Source organism: Salvia splendens, chromosome 18, assembly GCF_004379255.2.
Source record: "Salvia splendens isolate huo1 chromosome 18, SspV2, whole genome shotgun sequence".
Lineage (NCBI taxonomy): Eukaryota > Viridiplantae > Streptophyta > Magnoliopsida > Lamiales > Lamiaceae > Salvia > Salvia splendens.
Window position 1 is genome coordinate 9,754,088 of NC_056049.1, and position 19,811 is coordinate 9,773,898.

The 19,811-nt window shown below is 43.6% G+C and overlaps 2 protein-coding genes across 3 annotated transcripts; one reads left to right on the forward strand and one right to left on the reverse strand.

Moving 5' to 3' along the window:
* Nucleotides 1-13,392: 13,392 nt before the first annotated feature.
* On the forward strand, nt 13,393-15,346 carry LOC121777113 (26S proteasome non-ATPase regulatory subunit 11 homolog). Its single transcript, XM_042174252.1, has 2 exons — nt 13,393-13,502; nt 13,907-15,346. The coding sequence occupies exon 2, from the start codon at nt 13,933-13,935 to the stop codon at nt 15,199-15,201; it is 1,269 nt and encodes a 422-aa protein (XP_042030186.1). The 5' UTR covers nt 13,393-13,502; nt 13,907-13,932; the 3' UTR covers nt 15,202-15,346.
* A 230-nt stretch (nt 15,347-15,576) lies between these two features.
* LOC121777114 lies at nt 15,577-19,516 on the reverse strand. Of its 2 annotated transcripts, none has more exons than XM_042174254.1 (4): nt 19,202-19,516; nt 17,724-18,717; nt 16,602-17,033; nt 15,577-15,951 (listed from the first exon to the last, which is right to left on the reverse strand). In XM_042174254.1, the coding sequence occupies exons 2-4, from the start codon at nt 18,694-18,696 to the stop codon at nt 15,776-15,778; spliced, it is 1,581 nt and encodes a 526-aa protein (XP_042030188.1). In that variant the 5' UTR covers nt 18,697-18,717; nt 19,202-19,516; the 3' UTR covers nt 15,577-15,775. The 2 variants fall into 2 exon arrangements, with proteins under 2 accessions (XP_042030188.1, XP_042030187.1); XM_042174253.1 differs by having other exon boundaries at nt 15,577-15,957; nt 19,202-19,514.
* Nucleotides 19,517-19,811: the final 295 nt, after the last annotated feature.

Below are 19,811 nucleotides of genomic sequence, written 5' to 3' on the forward strand. Positions count from 1 at the left end.
TTATCCGTCATCCTCGGCCTGAACCGTTGGACGAGCTCGATGGCGAGCTCAACAAGATTCCCATAGTTAGGAAACAATACACGGAGTCTGAGCTCGTCAAGGGCGACGTCGTGTTCGACATCTCGTCTTCGGACGAAGAGGCCGAGGGTGAGGATTTCTCTTTATCTTTATGCTCTACTGCTTTAGCGAAGAAAACTAACCTTGCTTTCTTGCTTTTTGGCAGTGTACATGCTGAATAAGGCTATCCGAAAGTCCTCCGAGCTTGTGGAGCCGGAGAGGCAGAGAGCCCCTCGCTCGGCGTCTGAAGCCGAGAAGGATCCGAAGAGGCAAAAAACCTCTTCTTCGGATCCGAAAGAGCCGGAGTCGTATTCGGCTAAAGGGAAGGGGAAATTTCATGAGTCCCCAAGAGTGCCGGGGAAAGACCTGGTCATCTCCGAGGTGGTTGCAGACATCCCGGAACACGTCCCTGAGCCTTTTCAATGGCCGACGAATTTTGTGGAGGTAAGCTTTCTGACTTGGCTTCTTTTCCACATTTTTTGATGGCCATTCTGTTGAGTTTTTTCCTTGTTCATCTTCAGAGAGCCAAGCTCGTCTCCGTGGAGCTCTCCAAAGCATCCCACGACTACGAGGAGATGCAGAAGGAGTTGCATCTTGCTCGTAGTCTGGCCGAACAGGCTGAGGCCAAATTTGAGAGGGCCCGAGCTGCTAGGATCTCGGCTCAGGATGAAGCCCGGTCAGCCAAAAACCAGCTCATCATCCTGCAAGAGCAGACGAAGCACCGGGAAGCTCAGAAGGAGGCTGCCGCCGTGGCTGCCCAGGGGGAGGCTCTCCGTGTTTACACGGAGAAACTCTTTTTGAGCAGCCAGTTCTCGGCCTTTGTCGGTAGTCTGGTAAGGCTAATTACCGATAAGGGCGAGCAGGGGGCCGACGTCGTGCTGCCTCTGTACAGCCGAGAGATAGCAGCTCGGCTTCAGAATCTGCCGCTCCTTGAGGAGCTCGCTTCATCCTCGGTCCTGCTTTCTGCAGACCGAGTCCGGAGTTGTCGAGCTGATCGGGACGAGAACCTGGAGGCTATCTTTGCCTCCGTGGGACCCGTTTCACCCGCTTCGACTTACAACGGAGAGGGTGAGGCCGAGTCGCTGGAGCTGGAGGCCGAAGTCGAGCGGGCCGGGCATCCGGAGAAGGAAGCCGATCAGGAGGCGGAGGCGAGGCCGGCAGGATGCGAGGCCGAGGCTGAGGTAGCTCAGGAGAAAGAAGCTGAACCAGAGCGAGGAGCCGGAGACGAAGCTGGCGGAGTATGATTTCGTCTCCCTTCTCTTACTCTGGTTTCTTCCTTGTAAAATGGCCTTGAAGCCCTCCTAGTGTAAAAAATTTTCCTTGTGAATGAAAAATTCTCTACACTTGTCTTCGTATAGCTTTTCGTACTCGCCTTTACTCCTGTTGTATTTTACTATCTGCTCGGTACAGCTGCCGAACTAATATAGCTGCTTTGTACTCAAGGAGATGGAGATACTTCACTGGAAACGGCTGTACTCTTCGGCTTTAGACGAAGCTGAGAAAAGAGCTATAGCCGATCAGACGAAGAATGACGAGCTTCTGGCTCGTTTAGTGAAGCTGGAGGCCGATAATAAGGACTTAGAGTCCGATAAGAAGGATCTGGAGGCCGAGCTGAATACGACCATTGCTGAGAGGACTGCGTACGAGGATTACATCCGTGTGCGCGGGGGAGTGACCATATCAGATGTTCAGAGTCGAGTTGACGAACTGTGGGAGGAATATCATGTACTCCGGAGGAACAATGCGCTGGAGAGCTCGGCTTGCCAACAAGTTGTGAAATCATTGCGGCGCTGGGCTTCTCGGTACAACATTGTTCTTTCTCGGCGCCCCTCCATAGAAAGATTCCTTCGGCATATCGTGCCAACAGATGCTCGCACTCCAGATCAAACCTCTGGTTCCCTTGTTCAAAATCCTACTCCCAGTCAACAACGAACTCCGGAACAGCCGGAAACGTCAAGACGAGAACGGGCTCAGGAGCAACCGGAATCGTCAAGACAGGGACGGACTGAAATTCGCCGAGGAGTTGTGACTATGAGCGAGCAAGATCAGCAGATGCTTATTGCAGAGACTCTTCATCGCCGAGGTGTTAGGACTTCTCGGGCTCGGGGAAGAGGCGTTGGGTCGAGGATAGCATCTCGTCGACCTGTTTATTCTTCATCTGCTCGGAACAACCGAACTCGGCTTCCAGAGGATTTTGCAGATAGGTGGCTTAACTTCAGCAACCCTGGACAGTAGAATAGTCCTTTGTAATAGCGTAACGCCATTTTGTAGGGTAGCGGAGTTGTATGCCGAACAAGATTTGAAAAATGAAATTTTGTTTTCGCTTCTAACACTGTATTTACAGCTTAGCGAAAAAATTTCATCGTACTTGTCCTCGGTCTTATGAAGTAAACTTCTTTGACCGGACTTGGTCCTTGGTCTTATGAAGTAAACTTCTTTGACCGGACTCGTCTTTGGTCTGATGAAATAAACATCTTTGACCGGACTCGTCTTTGGTCTGATGAAATAAACATCTTTGACCGGACTCGTCTTTGGTCTGATGAAATAAACATCTTTGACCGGACTCGTCTTTGGTCTGATGAAATAAACATCTTTGACCGGACTTGGTTTGTGTTCTAATTTGGCGATTTTTGTCGCCGGGATCGAACTTTCCCTTGTCCTAATTCGGCGAGTTTTATCGCGTGGATCGGACTTTCCCAGTTAACCGAAGTGGTCTTATGCAGTAAACCTCTTTGACTAGACATGGTCGTCCCCGGTCTTATGAGGTAAACTTCTTTGACCGAACTTGGTCGTCCTAATTCGGCGAGGTTTATCGCGTGGATCGGACTTTCCCTTATTGCAGTTCGTTTCAGACGAAGTGCTTATTTCTTAAGCCGAATTGTGGTCTTGTATCTTCCTGAGAAGCTTGGACTCACAATCGTTGGCTTATTGCAGTTCGTTTCAGACGAAGTGCTTGTTAAGCTGAATTGTGGTCTTGTATCCTCCTTGGAAGCTTGGACTCACAATCGTTGGCTTATTGCAGTTCGTTTCAGACGGACTGCTTGTTAAGCTGAATTGTGGTCTTATATCCTCCTTTGAAGCTTGGACTCACAATAGTCTTTAATAATCGATCTAAAAAGGGGATCAGTCTTTAAAGAACGATATACCTTGGTACCATTTGTAAGAGACGACAAGCACATCGAGACAAAACACATAGAGAAAAAATGAAAAAGATGAAAGAAAAAAACTTTAAACTTTTTTTTAAAAAACGACAAGTAAAAGGTGCAAGTAAGAAACAAACAAATAAAAACATATACCCCTATGACCGAATTAGACACGAGACGGACTGACCGGACTGTCTCTTACAAGTGGAACTTCTTGAGGTTGGAGATGTGCCATGTTCGGGGTACTTGTTCTCCTGACATGTGAGTCAATTTATAAGACCCTTTGCCGAGGACTTCTGACACCCGATATGGACCCTCCCATGTGGGTTCGAGTTTGCCCAGCTTTTCTGCTCGGCTTACTTCGTTGTTTCTCAAGACGAGATCTCCCACTTGAAATTGAAGCTTTTTCACCCTTTGGTTATAATACCGGGCTACTTGCTCCTTATACTTGGCTGCTTTTATGCACGCCAATTCTCTTCTTTCTTCGGCGAGATCTAGTTCTGCTCTCAGTCCGTCGTCATTCATTTCTGAGGAGAAATTTAGAGTTCGGGGACTGGGTACGCCGATCTCCACCGGAATTACGGCTTCAGTGCCGTACACCAGACTATACGGAGTTTCACCGTTGGAGGTTTTGGGTGTAGTTCGGTAGGACCATAGGACTTGAGGGAGATTTTCTACCCATTGTCCTTTGGCTTGTTCTAACCGAGCTTTTAACCCTTTCACCAGAATCCGGTTCGTTACTTCCGTTTGTCCGTTTGCTTGGGGATGGGAGACCGAAGTGAACCGCTGTTGAATGTTCAGCTCTTGGCACCAATTCTTGAACGTCTGGTCGGTGAACTGAGTCCCATTATCCGAGATGAGGATGTGGGGTATGCCAAATCGGCACACTATGTTCTTCCAGACGAAGTCCAATGCCTTTGAGCTCGTTATCGTAGCTAATGGTTCAGCCTCCACCCACTTCGTGAAGTAGTCCACGGCAACGATAAGGAATTTCATTTGCCGAGGAGCTTGAGGAAGTGGTCCCACTATGTCTATGCCCCATTGCATGAAAGGCCAAGGGCTTTGCATAGTGTATAGATCGGTCTGCGGCATCCTTGGGACATTTGCATGAATTTGGCACTTCGTACACTTCTTGACGAGCTGCACTGCCTCTTGTACCATGGTTGGCCAATAATATCCCCATCTCAGAACTTTTGTAGCTAAAGCTCTGGCTCCGATGTGGCTACCGCACGATCCTTCATGAACTTCTCTGAGGATGTAGTCCGTCTCTTCTGGTCCTACGCACCGCAACAACGGCTGGAGGTAAGACTTTCTAAAGAGGACTCCTTCATGAAGTTCGTACCGAAGTGCTCGGCACGTGATCTTCCGAGCTTCTCTCTTATCCTCGGGCAATTGTCCTTGATCCAGATACCGCAAGATCGGCGTCATCCAGTTCGGCGAGCTGGATACTGAATGTACCTCGGCTTCATCAATGCTTCGATGCATTAATTCTTCCACCTTTGAGCTCGGATCTGAGGCCAACTTACTTAAGGTATCTGCTCGGCTATTTTCCGCTCTGGGAATGCGGATTATCCGAAAATAGGAGAAACTTCGGCTGATGTTTTGCACTTTGTCCAAATACTTCTTCATTCTCTCGTCACGAGCTTCACTTGTACCCAACATGTGATTTACTATGACTTGTGAATCACAATGGACTTTGAGAGATTTGACGAGCAGACTTTGCGCTAACTGGAGTCCGCCAAGGAGGGCTTCGTACTCGGCTTCATTATTAGTAGTGGGGAATAGAAACCGAAGTGAGTAGGTTACCTCGTGTCCGTCGGGAGCGACAAGTAAAATACCAGCTCCACTTCCCATTTTGTTTGAAGCTCCATCTACGAATCCGCTCCAGCAGTCCGGCGGCTCTACTTCGGATTCCAAGGGCTGTGCTAGCTCGGCATTGGCAGAATTCTTCTGTTCGGCAATAACAGGAATTGCTTGATCGAACTTTGCTTCTGCAAGAAAATCTGCCAAGGCTTGTCCCTTGATGGCTTTCCGAGGTAGATATTCAATTGTGTGCTCTCCCAACTCTATAGCCCACTTGGCGATTCTGCCTGATGCTTCTGGTTTGGTCAACACTTGCCGAAGTGGCAGATCAGTTAAGACGCATACCTTGTGAGCATAGAAGTATGGCCGCAGTCTCCTTGCTGCATTTACTAATGCCAGAGCAATCTTTTCCAGAGGTTGATACCTGGTTTCTGGACCTCTTAATGCTCGGCTTGTAAAATAGATGGGAAGCTGCTTTAGGCCTTCTTCTCGTACAAGCACCGCGCTGATGGTTTGATCCGATGCCGCTAAGTATAAGAATATTACTTCGGCTTCGGTTGGAGCAGAGAGAATAGGAAGCTCGGCTAGGTAACTTTTGAGCTCGTCAAAGGCCTTTTTCTGCTCGGCTCCCCACTCGAACTTTGGTGCCTTTTTCAACACCTTGAAGAACGGCAGTTGCTTTTCGGCTGCTTGGGAAAGGAATCGATTCAGTGCGGCTAGACATCCGGTTAGCCTTTGCACGTCATGTATGGACTTCGGCATTGCCATGTTCTGAACGACTTGAACTTTTGAGGGGTTTGCCTTGAGTCCGTCCTTTGAAACCCAACAACCCAGAAACTTTCCCGAATCTACCAAAAAGGTACACTTTTGGGGATTAAGTTTGAGGTTGGCTTTCTTGAGCACGTTGAGAGTGGACTTGAGGTTGTGCTCGTACTCCGAAGCGCTTTTGCTTTTGACGACTATATCGTCAACATACACTTCGACCTCCTTTCCAATCAGGTGCCGAAAAAGCTTGTCTATCATCCTTTGATAAGTGGCTCCGGCATTCTTTAAACCGAATGGCATCTTTTTAAAAGCGAAAATGCCGAAATCAGTAATGAAGGCCGTTTTTGAAGCGTCAATCTCATCCATTAAGACTTGGTGGTAGCCTTTGTATAAATCAAGAAAACAGAAAATTTCGAAGCCGATCAAAGCTTCTACTTTTTTATCTATGTTCGGAAGGGGATAGCAATCTTTGGGACAATGCTTATTTAGATCGGTGAAATCTATGCACATCCGCCATCCTCCTTCCTTTTTCTTGATCATGACAGGATTGGCCACCCACGAAGGATACTTCACTTCGAATAACACATCCGCTCTCAGTAATTGGCGGACTTCGTCATGGATGACTTGATTTCTTTCTGCCGCAAAGAGTCTTTGCTTCTGTTTTATAGGCCGGATTGATGGATCAATATTTAACCGATGAGTGATTACCTCAGAGGGCACTCCGGTCATGTCCAACGGAGACCATGCAAAGACATCTTTGTACTCCTTGAGGAGCTGGATGGTCTTTTCTCGGAGTAGAGGCGTTCCCGCGAAACCGATCTTGACCGTTCTGGATGGATCATCTTCGTATAACTGAACGGTCATTGAGTTCGGCTCTGGTGTGACTTCGGTAATTTCGCTTGCCTCTGACTCCGGCTGCTGTGATTGCTATGCTTGATGATGCCGATCTGATTGCTCGGCACTTTTAAGCGCAATCTGCAGACACTCTTTTGCTCTCTTTTGGTCACCTCGGATGACCGCTATCCCCCCTTTAGTGGGGAGCTTGATGGTGAGATGATAAGTAGAGCAAACGGCCCGAACTGCGTTGAGCCAGTCTCTTCCCAGGATGATGTTGTACGGAGACCGAGCTTTTACCACAAAGAACTCAATCATCGTACTGGAGCTAGTAGGCGCTTTCCCCACCGTGATCGGAAGGCTGATAATACCTTCAGGGCGGGTGTCCTCCTGGGCGAAGCTCTTCAGGGGAAGCGGAGCCGGACTGAGCCGAGCTGGGTCCACTTCTAGTTTGTCGAAGCACTCTTTAAAAAGAATGCTAACCGACGCTCCTGTATCCACAAACACCCTGTGGATTAGTTTGTTTGCCACTCCGGCTTGGATGACAATGGCGTCTTGGTGAGGAGAGATGGCCGGGACGGGATCAGCATCCGAGAACGTAATCACTTCGTCCTGCTTCAGCCTTTTATGCGTTGGCTCCTCTCGATTGGAGCCTCTGCGCTCTGACTTCAGGGACGACTTGGTCTTCCCGGCAGGGAGAGCGTCGATAGTCTGGATTACTCCATCATATTGCGGCTCGTCATCGTCTTCGGGATCCGGCTGCCTTTTCGGATCCTGAGGAGCGCAGTTCGCACCTCTCTGCTTTTTATTCTTCTTTGACTGCTTGCTTTGGTATTTTTTTAATGTCCCTGCCTTCACAAGAACATCGATACCTGCAGCCAAGTTTCTGCACTCCTCGGTATCGTGACCGTGGTCTTGATGGTAGGAGCAGTAGTTATCCCGGGGTCGGCGCGCGGCTGATTTCGTCATCCGCTTTGGCTTTTCGAACAGGTCAGAGTGCAGTTCGAAAATTTCCGCTCTCGGCTTGTTCAGAGGTACGAACTGAGCGGGCGGCTTCTCGGGATTGAGACGGGGTCCCAATCTGTCTTGTACCGGAGCCTTTTGAATTCTTTCAAATGGAGTCCGGCGAGGATGCCCCTGATCGCTATGATCGGGCTTCCTTCTGTCTCCACGGGACGATGAGCTGTCTAACGACCGTTTGCGACGGTCTGCCTCATCGGCCCGGGAGTACTGGTCCGCAATGTCCCACATTTCCTGAGCTGTCTGCGGACCGCACTCAACGAGCTTCCTGTAGAGAGCTCCGGGCAGGATTCCATTTTGGAATGCCGAGATGACAAGCAGATCGTTGAGATCGTCTACTTGCAGGCATTCCTTGTGGAATCTTGTCATAAAGTCGCTGATTTTTTCGTCGCGACCTTGACGAATGGAAAGCAGCTGAGCCGAAGTGATTCGGACTTCCGCTTTCTGAAAGAACCTCCTATGGAATGCGTCCATTAGATCTCGGTAAGATCTAATGCTGCCTTGGGGGAGGCTATCGAACCACCTTCTTGCGTTCCCGATGAGCAGCTCGGGAAACAGCTTGCACATGTGGACCTCGTTGAGACCCTGGTTCGCCATGTTATATTGATAGCGTCCCAAGAAATCATGAGGATCCACGAGTCCGTCATAGGTTATCGACGGAGTTCGGTAGTTCTGTGGTAGGGGAGTTCGAGTAATATCGTCCGAGAACGGAGTCCTCAATGCTCCGTACACGGCGAACCCGACATTTCTTCGGTATGGAGGAGATGGAGTTCTCCTGTGATTCCGGTACCGAGGATTCTTTCTCCTGGAAGACATGACACTACTGCGGTAGTGACTGTCTCGTATGGAGGGAGAGGGAGAATCCGCCGTTTTCGTCTCCGGCTGCTTTTGGCTTTTTTGCAGGAAGGTTAAGAATTCCTCCTGCTTTTCAGCCAAAAACAGCTTGACAGCCTCGTTCAAATCGGGCTGCTGGGAAGACTCAGTGGGACGATTTTTGGAGCGGCTTGTTCCTCCGCCATGAGAACTGGTGGTGGATTTATCCCTAGGCTGTTTTCCAGACCTATGGGATGGATTGGCTTCCTCCTGGTTCTCACGGGCAGGAATACGGGTACTCTGCGATCTGGTATGCATTTTTTGGGTGGAAAAAATGGTCAAAAATTCGCTTTATCACAAATTTGGTTCTCTGCTTCCCACAGACGGCGCCAGTGATGAATCCGCGAATTATTGATGATGATGAATGCTCGTAAAAATAAATTACGACACGGAAATTTTACGTGGTTCGATTTACTGAGGTAAATCTACGTCCACGGGGAGAAATGGGGGCAGGTTTGTATTGCTTGATCTGCAAATTACAGCTTACAACACAGACTTGCTATATGATTTTTTCTCTAGAGAGATTCTAACCTCCTCATATCAGATCTAAGTTCTATTTATATATGGAACTAAGATCGTGGCTTGCATCTCCACCCTAAGTCGTGGATGTCGTGTAGGTCATGGCCTAAGATCGTGGATGTAGCGTAGGTCATGGCCTACGATCGTGGCCTGAGTTGACGCCACGTGGTAGTGGGTGCGTTGGACATCCTGTATGGGTCCACTAACTCCTTGTTCGGTCGAATACTGAGACCGAACTGCTTTGGTTGCCGATCTTTGAGTAGAGCTTGATGCCGACCTGAGAGCAGAGCTTGATTGGTTGGCTTTTACCGAGCTGTAGGCTGAGGCCGAACTCTTTGGTAATGCCGAACTCATACTCCTGCTTTGGTTGCCGATCGGAGAGTAGAGCTTGATAGGTTGGCTTTTACCGAGCTGTAGGCTGAGGCCGAACTCTTTGGTAATGCCGAACTCATACTCTTCCTTGGGCTTTGGGCTGATGGGCCGTCATTGCTGTTGGGCTTGTTTAGTGCGCACCCCATCAGGTTGGTCAAGGCTTCTTCTTGTGTTTTGCGAGTCATCACCTCACTCTTGGTTTTGTTAGAGATTGGCATGGTGCTTATTCTTCTTCCAGATGTTCTCTTACACATTGACATGGAGATCTTAGAAAAATTTGGCATTTTAGACACTATCTACATCATAAATGAGAAAAGTAGGAAAATCTGATGGGAAAGATTCATCAGGGTTACCAGATTAAAACCATAAACAACCTCAAAAGGTGAAAAAGACTATGGTATAGTGGATGGTGCGATTCTAACCAAATTCGGTAATGAGAATGCAGAACTCCAATTAGGGCTGGCAATTTTTGACACGACACGATAACACGACACGAACCGGCACGAAAATAATGGGTTTGGGTCAGAGCTTATTGGGTTCGTGTCCTTATCGGGTCGACCCGTTAAGGACACGAAAATTTCGTGTCGTGTTCGTGTCGTGTTCGTGTCGTGTTCGTGTTATCCGTTAACAATACGTGTTCGTGTCGTGTTCGTGTCGTGTTCGTGTTATCCGTTAACAAATAATATTTTAATATTATTAATTCTTATTATTTTCATTTTTAATAGGTTTAACCGTTATCAGGTCGTGTTGTTATCGAGTCGTTATCGTGTCATCTCGTGTACGTGTTGTTATCGTGTCGTGTTGACCCGAATTGGTTCGTGTCGTTAATGGGTTCGTGTCGTGTTCGTGTCGTGTTCGTGTCTGAGGATTTCGTGTCGTGTTCGTGTTCGTGTTTGAGGTTTTCTTAACGGGTCGTGTTCGTGTTTGCTGTTATCGTGTTCGTGTCGTGATCGTGTCGACACGATAACGACCCGACACGCACGATTTGCCACCCCTAACTCCAATGACTTCCTATTCTTGGTTACCAAAGTCTAAGAAGGGCTCTTAGGGTACGATTAACTACCTCGGGTTGTGTATCTGTTTTGGCTTGGGCGGCGGTTGAGAACTAGAAATGGGCACCTCGATTTCTCAAAGGGTCTGACAAAAGTAGCTAAGAAGCTTGACATCCCTACAACTCACTAAAGTTCATGGTATCCCTTGCAACTGGACAAGCTCCCTAAAGAAAAGATCAGCTATGTGTTTGACATCATTTGTCGCTTTGCAACTTATGAAGTGTGTCATATTTGAGAACTTATCTACCATCACAAATAGACTATCATTCCCCTTTCGAGATGTAAGCAATAGTAGCACTAAGTTCATTGGAAAAGTACACAAGGGTGTGTTGAAGTTAGCAAAGGTTTTATAAGCCAAAATCCCAAAATTATTTTATTTTGATTTAGCTTGCCTACACTCAATGTATGACGCACAAAAATTTTCAATGTCTTTTTTCGTTTTAGGCCAATAAAAATGTTCATGAAAAATGTCAAAAGTTTTGTGAGAAGCACACTTCCTAAGACCTGTTTATCGGTCTCCATGGGTCGACCACCACCTCATTTTCATTTTTAAGAAAAAGAAAAATTGAAGGAAGTGGTCCTTCTCTCTCCAAAACCTTGGTCTCTTCCACACCCACCACTAACCACTCGGTCTCCCTCCATTAAATCATTATAAAAAGTATACCAAAATTTATAATTTTTCATCCTCTATAAATAGAGACCACATTTGCTATAGTTTGTATTAAAAAAAATTCATTTTTTCTCCTCCTATAATCTTTCTTCTTTCATATAATTTCATATTCCTTTAATTTCTTTTTGTTGCTAACTATATAGAAGAGGATTAAAATAATAAATATTTCATGTAGCAATACTATATTTAAAAATTGATATAAAAATAAATATATAATTTTTTTTAGTTTTATTTGTTACTTACCATCTGAATGAGGAGAATAATATATATTCTTCGATTCCCAAAATTCCAATTTTTATTTGCTTGTTTTTATAATTTTAGTTTGTCACTTATTGTGTTTCTTTATAAATTTTATTTTGTAAAAATAAATATTTCATGTAATAATCATATTATTATTAAAAAATAATATAAAAATAAATATATAATTATGTGGTTGGGTGGTCATTGATAAACCATAAAAAATGGTGTGGTTGGGTTGGATGGATATTGATGATGTAGAAGAGATATAAATTAATTAAATATTTAAAAAGTGGATGGTTGGGTTGAGTTGATTGATTGCTGATAAACATAGTCTAAAAGTGTTCCTCCGCTTCCCAATCACATACCCAATGTCACTCAAGACTTAGAATTTGGGATGGCTAAAATTTACACATTCTCCCAATCACATACCCAATGTCACTCAAGACTTAGAATTTGAGATGGCTAAGATTTACACATTCTCAACAAGGCATTCCAATTCTCAACGGTACCACAAGTCAATTCAAGTTAAAGTATGTCAACCAAGTAAGTGAAAACTAGCAAATAGAACCAAGCAAGTGAGTGAAGGGTGTTAGGCCTATGTGGCAAACAAGCATGAATAAGAAGACAATAATAAGCTTGAAAATTGACAATAATTAGCTTGTAAATTGAAAATTTTCAAGCAATATGAAAACAGATTTTTTTTTTTCCAAAAGTTACCCAACTTCAACAAAAGGTCTATAATATGCAATAAATAAATCAAAGGAAGCAGATTTTAAATTGAGTCACAAATTTTGTATTTCTCCCAAATTTACCGACAAGAAAGGCAACAATATTCACAGAAATAATTTACCTATCAAACAGTGGAATGTTTAATATACCCAAGAATATATGGTTAATATTTTAGCTAAGTCGAACAACAATATAGCTATATACAATAATGACATGAACATATGCAAAAATCATAACAAAGAAAAGGTTTATCCATTCACTTGCAAGAATAAAAACCAATAACTCTTGATACGAGAATCATTGCACATGAACAACAAATAAGCTTCCCCAAGACTTATTCTTGTGGTTATATCTTTGGAACAAAAACTTCAAACCACAAAGAGTTGAGGAAGACAAATGGATGGAAAAGATAAGAGGATGAAGAAGGTGTAATAAAAAAGAATTTCAACTTATAACTTGGACCTTCTTCAAGAAGATGAACACAATCCAAAGGTAACTTTCATCAAGCAAACATACCTTTACCTAAGCAACCACCAAAGTTGGAATTAAATAGAACTTTTCCTTCCAAATAAGAAAAAAACACTTAAAATCAAGTTTACAAAATGATCAATACTGTTATGAAACATTCTAACAATTGTTTTTATATCTAGGATCACCTAGTGAAAATACTCATTTTTTAGAGCAATCCATTGACTGCGTATTCAACTCGATCCGGGTGGTTTCTTAGAGTAGAGCTACTCGAGTAATACTCACTGCCTTACCTCGTCTTGCCCCCTCTATCTAGTCGAGTGACTTAGTACCACTTAGCCACGTGATTGGGTCGGCCTCTCCGACTCATTACTCGGTCGAGTGGTTTGAGTGCTTGGATCCCACTCGGCCGGGCTCAAAACCATGGTTCATTTTCGTTGACACTCGTTCTGGTGGCTCAAGGCTTGTAGCCATCGAGCGAGGTTGTCATAGCTAAACATAGTGTAGTCCATGGTGCTGGAGGAATGGGTACCGTACTTGGATTTAACCGGCAAAATGTACTTATCTATTTATGATTTAATTTAGCGTTATACAATACTTCAGTGTCATCAATCATCCAGACTGAGATTTTTTTATTCTTTATTTTTGGGCTTTCTTCACGTCCACATCAAATTTTGACACACATTCCAACGCCAATCGACGAATTCGACGTCGAGAGCATGCACCAACGTCGGTTCGACGAAAGGCGTTCGGGGCATTCCACATCTCATTTGGCCCATTTAAATTTTAATGGGCCTGGGCGGAAATATGCACGGCCCAAAATCAGGAGTTGCCCCTCTCGACAAGAAATGGTTTGATTTATTTCGAATTATTTATCGGAATATCAGTTTTCCAGCTTCTCATTTTCTTTCTCTCCTCGCGTCGGCGCCGGAGCTGGATTTGATCTGAGAGTTACTGGTAAGTGTTGCTCGTTTTCCATTCCGACTTTGTGATTATTGTATTGTGCTCTGATTTATCTGTGTTCTGCGTGTGTGTTACGGATTCGTGGTTTTCAATTTCTGTTTCGTTCACCTTCCCCTAATTCCCTGCTTGGAAATTGTGATTTTATGTAACTTGATTGGTATATTTGGGGGATGTATCTGTGAAATTGAAGTTTGATTGCTTGAAGCAGTAATTTGACTAACCGTGAGAGAATTCTCAACCGCCTTTATGTTGAATTTAATTTGATTTCCAGCTAAACTAGATTTCTATTTTCTCTGATATTTTGTTCAATTTGTTTTTTTTTTACCATTGAAGTCTCATTTTGATTGTTGGAAATTTAGAGGTGGTTTTGTTGGTAACTATGAGTTTAAATCTGGCAGAAACCTCCCATCTGAAAGCGATAACTATGTCATCCCAACATGTTCCTGTAACTGAGGATTCGATTAGTGCTGCTAAGGAGAAAACTGCGGCTAATGCTATCCCTCTCCTTTATGGGATCATTGAAGATCCTTCATCTTCTTCGGAAGCCTTAAAGGTAAAAGAATTGGCTATTACCGACCTATCAGATCGGCTGAGGGAAGGTGGTCGAGCAGAAGAACTGCAGAGCCTGCTGACCAAATTGCGGCCTTTCTTTTCCTTGATCCCGAAGGCGAAAACTGCAAAGCTCGTTCGTGGTATTATTGATTCAGTGGCTAAAATTCCTGGGACCTCTGATCTCCAAATATCTCTCTGCAAGGAGATAGTGCAATGGACAAGGGCCGAAAAGCGAACTTTTCTCCGTCAAAGAATTGAGGCTAGGCTTGCAGCTCTTCTGATGGAAAGTAAGGAATACTCGGAAGCACTGAATCTCCTTTCAGGTCTCGTCAAGGAGGTTAGAAGATTAGATGACAAGCTGCTGCTTGTGGAGATTGACTTGCTCGAAAGCAAACTCCATTTCGCCCTGAGAAACCTGCCCAAAGCCAAGGCTGCACTCACTGCCGCAAGAACAGCAGCAAATGCAGTGTATGTGCCCCCAGCACAGCAGGGAACCATAGATTTGCAGAGTGGAATTCTCCATGCGGAAGAGAAGGACTACAAAACGGCATACAGCTACTTCTTTGAAGCATTTGAAGCTTTCAACACTCTTGGAGATCCCCAGGCAATTTACGGCCTTAAGTACATGCTTCTGTGCAAAATCATGGTGAACCAGGCTGAGGATGTGGCCGGAATTATATCATCGCCCAAGGTTGGTCTGCAATATAAAGGACCAGAACTAGATGCAATGAAGGCCATTGCTGATGCCCACTCAAAGCGCTCTCTGAAGCTCTTTGAGACTGCGCTGCAAAATTTCAAGAATGAGTTGGACGAAGACCCAATTGTCCACAGGCACCTTTCCTCCCTCTACGACACCCTACAGGAGCAGAATCTTTGCAGATTGATTGAGCCATTCTCAAGAGTAGAGATAGCCCACATGGCTGAATTAATCGAATTGCCATCTCATCAAGTTGAGAAGAAATTATCTCAGATGATTTTGGATAAGAAGTTTGCAGGGACTCTAGACCAAGGTGCTGGATGCCTAATCATATTCGATGATCCCAAGACTGACGCCATCTACCCAGCGACCTTGGAGACTATATCAAACATGGAGAAGGTTGTTGACAGCCTCTATGCAAGGTCAGCAAAAATAATGGCCTGAGGATCACCGGCAGCATAGAACTTGTCTTCTTTGCGATTTATTTAGGTTCCATGAATTATGACCCATATTACTATCTTGATGTTCATCTAATCTTTGTACTCTTCTTCTCTCAGGCAATGTCACATTTGAGCACTTGATTGTTGCATCTTATTTGAATTTCTATCTTTTTATGTGCTCCATATACTCATGGTTTCTTTTGTCTATATATAGACCATTTCTGGCTTCATTTTGCTTGTAGATTATTTCTGTGTTGAATGGAAGGGTATTTAATTTGTGAACCCCCAAGGAATTTTTCAAGAGTGCCCCATGAAAATGTTCTCTTCAATGAAAATAATGATATTAAAACCAGCCATGAAAATGATGAACATTCTCTAATGGAAACACACAAAAAAGATGCATACTTTGGCATTTTAATTGCTTCTGTATAGCTATTCAGTAGCTATGTATTTATTACATGTATAAAACCTGCAATAGCAGTTGGTATTCACAAGATGGTGTTTAACCCCTTGTTTTCCTATTATTATTACTATAATTCCTTTAGTGTGGCCTCGACTACACTATATCCTCTTGGAGTTCACTTGTTTGAGCCACGGTCTGTCTCTGAAGATTGTGTCGAGCTTTGGGAAGACGACCCCTTTCCACCGTGTAAGTAAGAGTACAATAAGATGCCCGATCCAAGCGTCAATGCAGCAGAAATCGAACCCCAGATCCATCTCTGCCGTCTTTTCCTTCTTTGCCTGAGTCGCCTTGCTGTTTCTACAAAAGGTTACGAGAGATGAGATGAGAATCTCACTAATATCAATATGCCAAAAAGGGGAAAAATAACTTTCTTGAGAGATTTGAAGTGTGCTCGACTAAGTTAATCAACAAAACCATCATCTTAAGAGGACTTACAAGCTTATCAATTTAAGAACCAAGTCCATAACATACATCACAAAACTACGAGACTTAATGAGGTGTAAGAGATTATTTGGGACAGTGATACGGTGATCAGTAAGTGCAATATGAATAGCAAGCGATTTTTTCTTGATCTCTAAGGCCAGCAGTTACAACTATTCAAAAAGAATGGAAACCAAAAACTCGAGTCCTTAATGAAGTATAGGGTTGGCTCAAAGCTGTCATTTAGTTCTATGCATGGAAGGCTAGAAGGATAGACCCCCTAAAAGGATATCTATAGGTAAATAAATCGAAAGAGGGAATACAAATATCAATGTAAGACATCTTTAAGACGAAAATAAGTCCTAGAGAATTTATCTAGGGTCTCTCTATGTTCTCTTAGTTCCATCATTGCATAATAACAAAATTTCGAGAGCCAGGTATTGCCATGGCTGCATATGCATATAAAATGAAATAGAGTAAGACCTAAGGTCACAGCAAAGGGTATGGCTTCAGAAACTAACCTACGACTTCTTGGTTTCTATGAGACATCTCTTGGTTCACAGCTTCAAAGTAATGAAGCCTGTCCAACAAGCGAGCAATTTCAGAGTTCTTTAGCTCTATCTGTGCTTCCATCTCCATCTCAACTTCAGCCTTTGCAATTCCCCTCCCAATTGAATTAGACACTAAACGGGTAAGATAGACTTGTTGGCATATCTCAGCTGCTGGATCAACAGGTTCTTCACCATCTCCCAAAGCGGTTGGATCAGCAGGAAGATTCAGTCCTACGAGAGACGATTGTTCACAGATCCTCTTCCATTGACTTTGCAGATTATTTAGGTTTTCCTCTGCTTCCCTCCTCTTTTCAATCTCCATCAGCAAAGTCAGTTTAATTTCTCGCAGTTCTGTTCCCATATCAGGCGGTGGATGCTGGTTTCCACTTTCTGACGACAATTCTAAGGCACGACACACATCCAAGTCATAAACAGATTAGTCCAAGTTAGTGAAACAAGCATTTAAAAGTTAATAACTAGTAATAAAAAGAGTACTCTATTTTTTTACTCAACCCTCCCATAATCCCATCAGAACTAACTCCAGAATCGGGGGAAAATAAGCTTTCCTCTACTTAATACTCCCTCCGTCCACGAAAAATAGGATACATTGTGAATGGCACGGGTTTTAATGTGAAATTGGTAAAGTAAGAGAGAAGGGAAAAAAGTAAGAGAGAAGTTGTGTTAGTGGAATGTGGGATCCATATTATTAGTAAGAGAGAAGGGAAAAAAGCAAGAGAGAAATAGTGTTAGTGGAATGTGGGGTCCATATTATAGTAAGAGAGAAAAAAAAGTAAGAGATAAGTTGTTGAAAACTTTCCTTTTTTTAAATGTGATATATTTTTTGTGGACATCCAAAAATGGCAAATGTGCTCTATTTTTCGTGGACGGAGGGAGTAATAATGAATAACATGTTCTAATTCAATTCACAGAGCATCTTTTATGTGACAATGCCTTCGCGTATTGCTAAATTGAAGAAAAGAAAAGATGCCACATGAACAAGTACTGACATAATCAGTGAAAATTAGATATTCTCTATTTTACCTTAATAGTCAGGTAAATAAAAATGAAGAGTAAGGGGTAAAAAGAAGGCACCTTCCCAAGCATCATAGAACTCTGTCATTGTAGCCGAGTGACTCAGAGCCGGCCGTCCAGCTCCACCGTTACCCTCACTTTCACCAATGGCCTCAAGACTCACTGAATCCTGTGGATCAACTGGACTACCAACCACTCCATCCTGCTCCAAATTGAAGTTGACAGATTTAGTCGCACCATTTTCCTTCACTGGACTATTGGCTATTTTACTGCTTCCAAAATTTTCGTTTAAGACACCAGTTGGATTCTTTTGCATGGCATTTCCAGTACCAGAACGACTAGCAAAGACATCCGTGGCAGGATCGATAACCTCTGTAGGAATACAAGTGTCATCTTTACATTCACTTGGTACACCTTTTCCAGCCCTACTCTCATTGTTATCCACCTTGATCTCATCGGATTTATTCTTCCAAGTTGCAACGTCATATTCAGAGAAACTCTTCATGAGCCGTGGGCCACGTCGCTTGTGATTAATAATGTAAGGCGATGGGGGAAATGAAGATGGGGAATCAGGAAGTGGAGTTGATTCAGGAGTGGCATAGAGGGCTGGCGAGATCTGAGTCCAATGGTGCTCTCTACCTACAATTGTTGTAGTTGGTGCTTGAGAAGGCATAACAACACCCCTCTCTAGTTTCGTATTAGGAGGCACACTAACTCCCCTCTCGAGCTTCAAATTAGGATGTATACCAACAACTCCTCCTTCCAGCTTCGTGCGAGGAGGAACACTAACACCCCTCTCCAGCTTGGGGTTTGGAGGAACATTAACTCCCCTCTCCGACTTAGGATTTGGAGGAATGCTGTATCCCCTTTCCACCATTGAGCTAGGAGCATCCATTGCCCCAATTTCTGTAGTGTTCGAAGTGCTACGCCTCCTCTCAAGCTTTGAGTCGGGAGAATTCCTTGCTTGCACCATGGTCTTTGCAGCTCCAGGTTCGATCAGCCCATCCAACGCTATAGCTGTAATTGTTGGCATGGCTTTCCAGCATCAAACCATCTGCACACACAAATCAAAGACACATCCATCACTTCAAAGAACATCAAACCACCAATGAAGCCCTTCTCATTAACAACATAACATTGAAGTCACAAATGAGGCATAGAAAAATGACAACTTTTTCATTGCTTCTAAAAGGTTCCACAACAACAAAAAAGGAAATGCGAAGCACATATACAGAAACTTCATCTAACCAATTCCAACCTAAATTTCACATTCTTAATTGACAACGAAGCATTTCTTCAATTAAAAAAAATCATTTCTACATTGTTAATTTTGTCTCTCACCCAATCCAAGAACCATAAGAGCTGCATTTTCAAATCCCCCCAAAAAATCCCCAAATTAAAAAAGTAACAATCCACCCTACAATACACCAAATAAACAACTCTCCGCCAATAAATCCATGAAACATCGAATTGAGAGAAAAAAAATCCCTCGAAACGATTGATTCATGAAATCGAGGAGAAAGGGAAATGAAACTCACCGGCGGAGGAGAAAATAGAAGGAACCCTGGAGGAAGGGAACAAGAAACAAGCGTTCATATAAAAAATTGTGCAGGTTTAATGGCGTAGGGCACCATGAATCGATCCATGAGGTGCGAGAGAAAGATGAGAGTCGATTACGATATCTGAGGAAACAACACTCTTTCTTTCTCTCTATAAATTTCTTCTTCCTCCTCAAGAAAAGTTATGATTTTGTTGAATTATGAAATGCGGAATTTGAAATTAGTCTGCGGGTGGTGCCGAATTTTTCTGCTGTTATTTTTCATCAAGTTATGGCCTCTTTTTCCCCACCACCGTTTGCCATTTGGTGCAATGATATGATAGTAACATTTTCTTTTTATTTTATTGATTTTTATTGATTTTGTCAGAAAAATTGTGTTTATCTATTATCGAAATGGCTCAAATAAATAAAGAATTGCATTTTATTGGTTCGATAAAATTGCAGGGATCATGTTTTGCTGTGGTTGGGCTATGTTGTTTCGCTCTTGGTGATTTATTATGATTAAAATTTTTGAACTTTGGTAAAATTTAATCATGGTTGTGATTGAGGAATTAAGCTTTTGTTTGGCTTAATAACGATTTAATGAGGCA

Coding starts and splice junctions, on each gene's coding strand:
- LOC121777113 (XM_042174252.1), top strand. CDS start 13,933: ATGTCATCCCAACATGTTCCTGTAACTGAGGATTCGATTAGTGCTGCT.
- LOC121777114 (XM_042174253.1), bottom strand. CDS start 18,696: ATGCCAACAATTACAGCTATAGCGTTGGATGGGCTGATCGAACCTGGA. Junction 17,034..17,723: donor GTTCTATGATGCTTGGGAAG/GTGCCTTCTTTT, acceptor GTCGTGCCTTAG/AATTGTCGTCAGAAAGTGGA. Junction 15,958..16,601: donor TAGAAACCAAGAAGTCGTAG/GTTAGTTTCTGA, acceptor AACCTTTTGTAG/AAACAGCAAGGCGACTCAGG.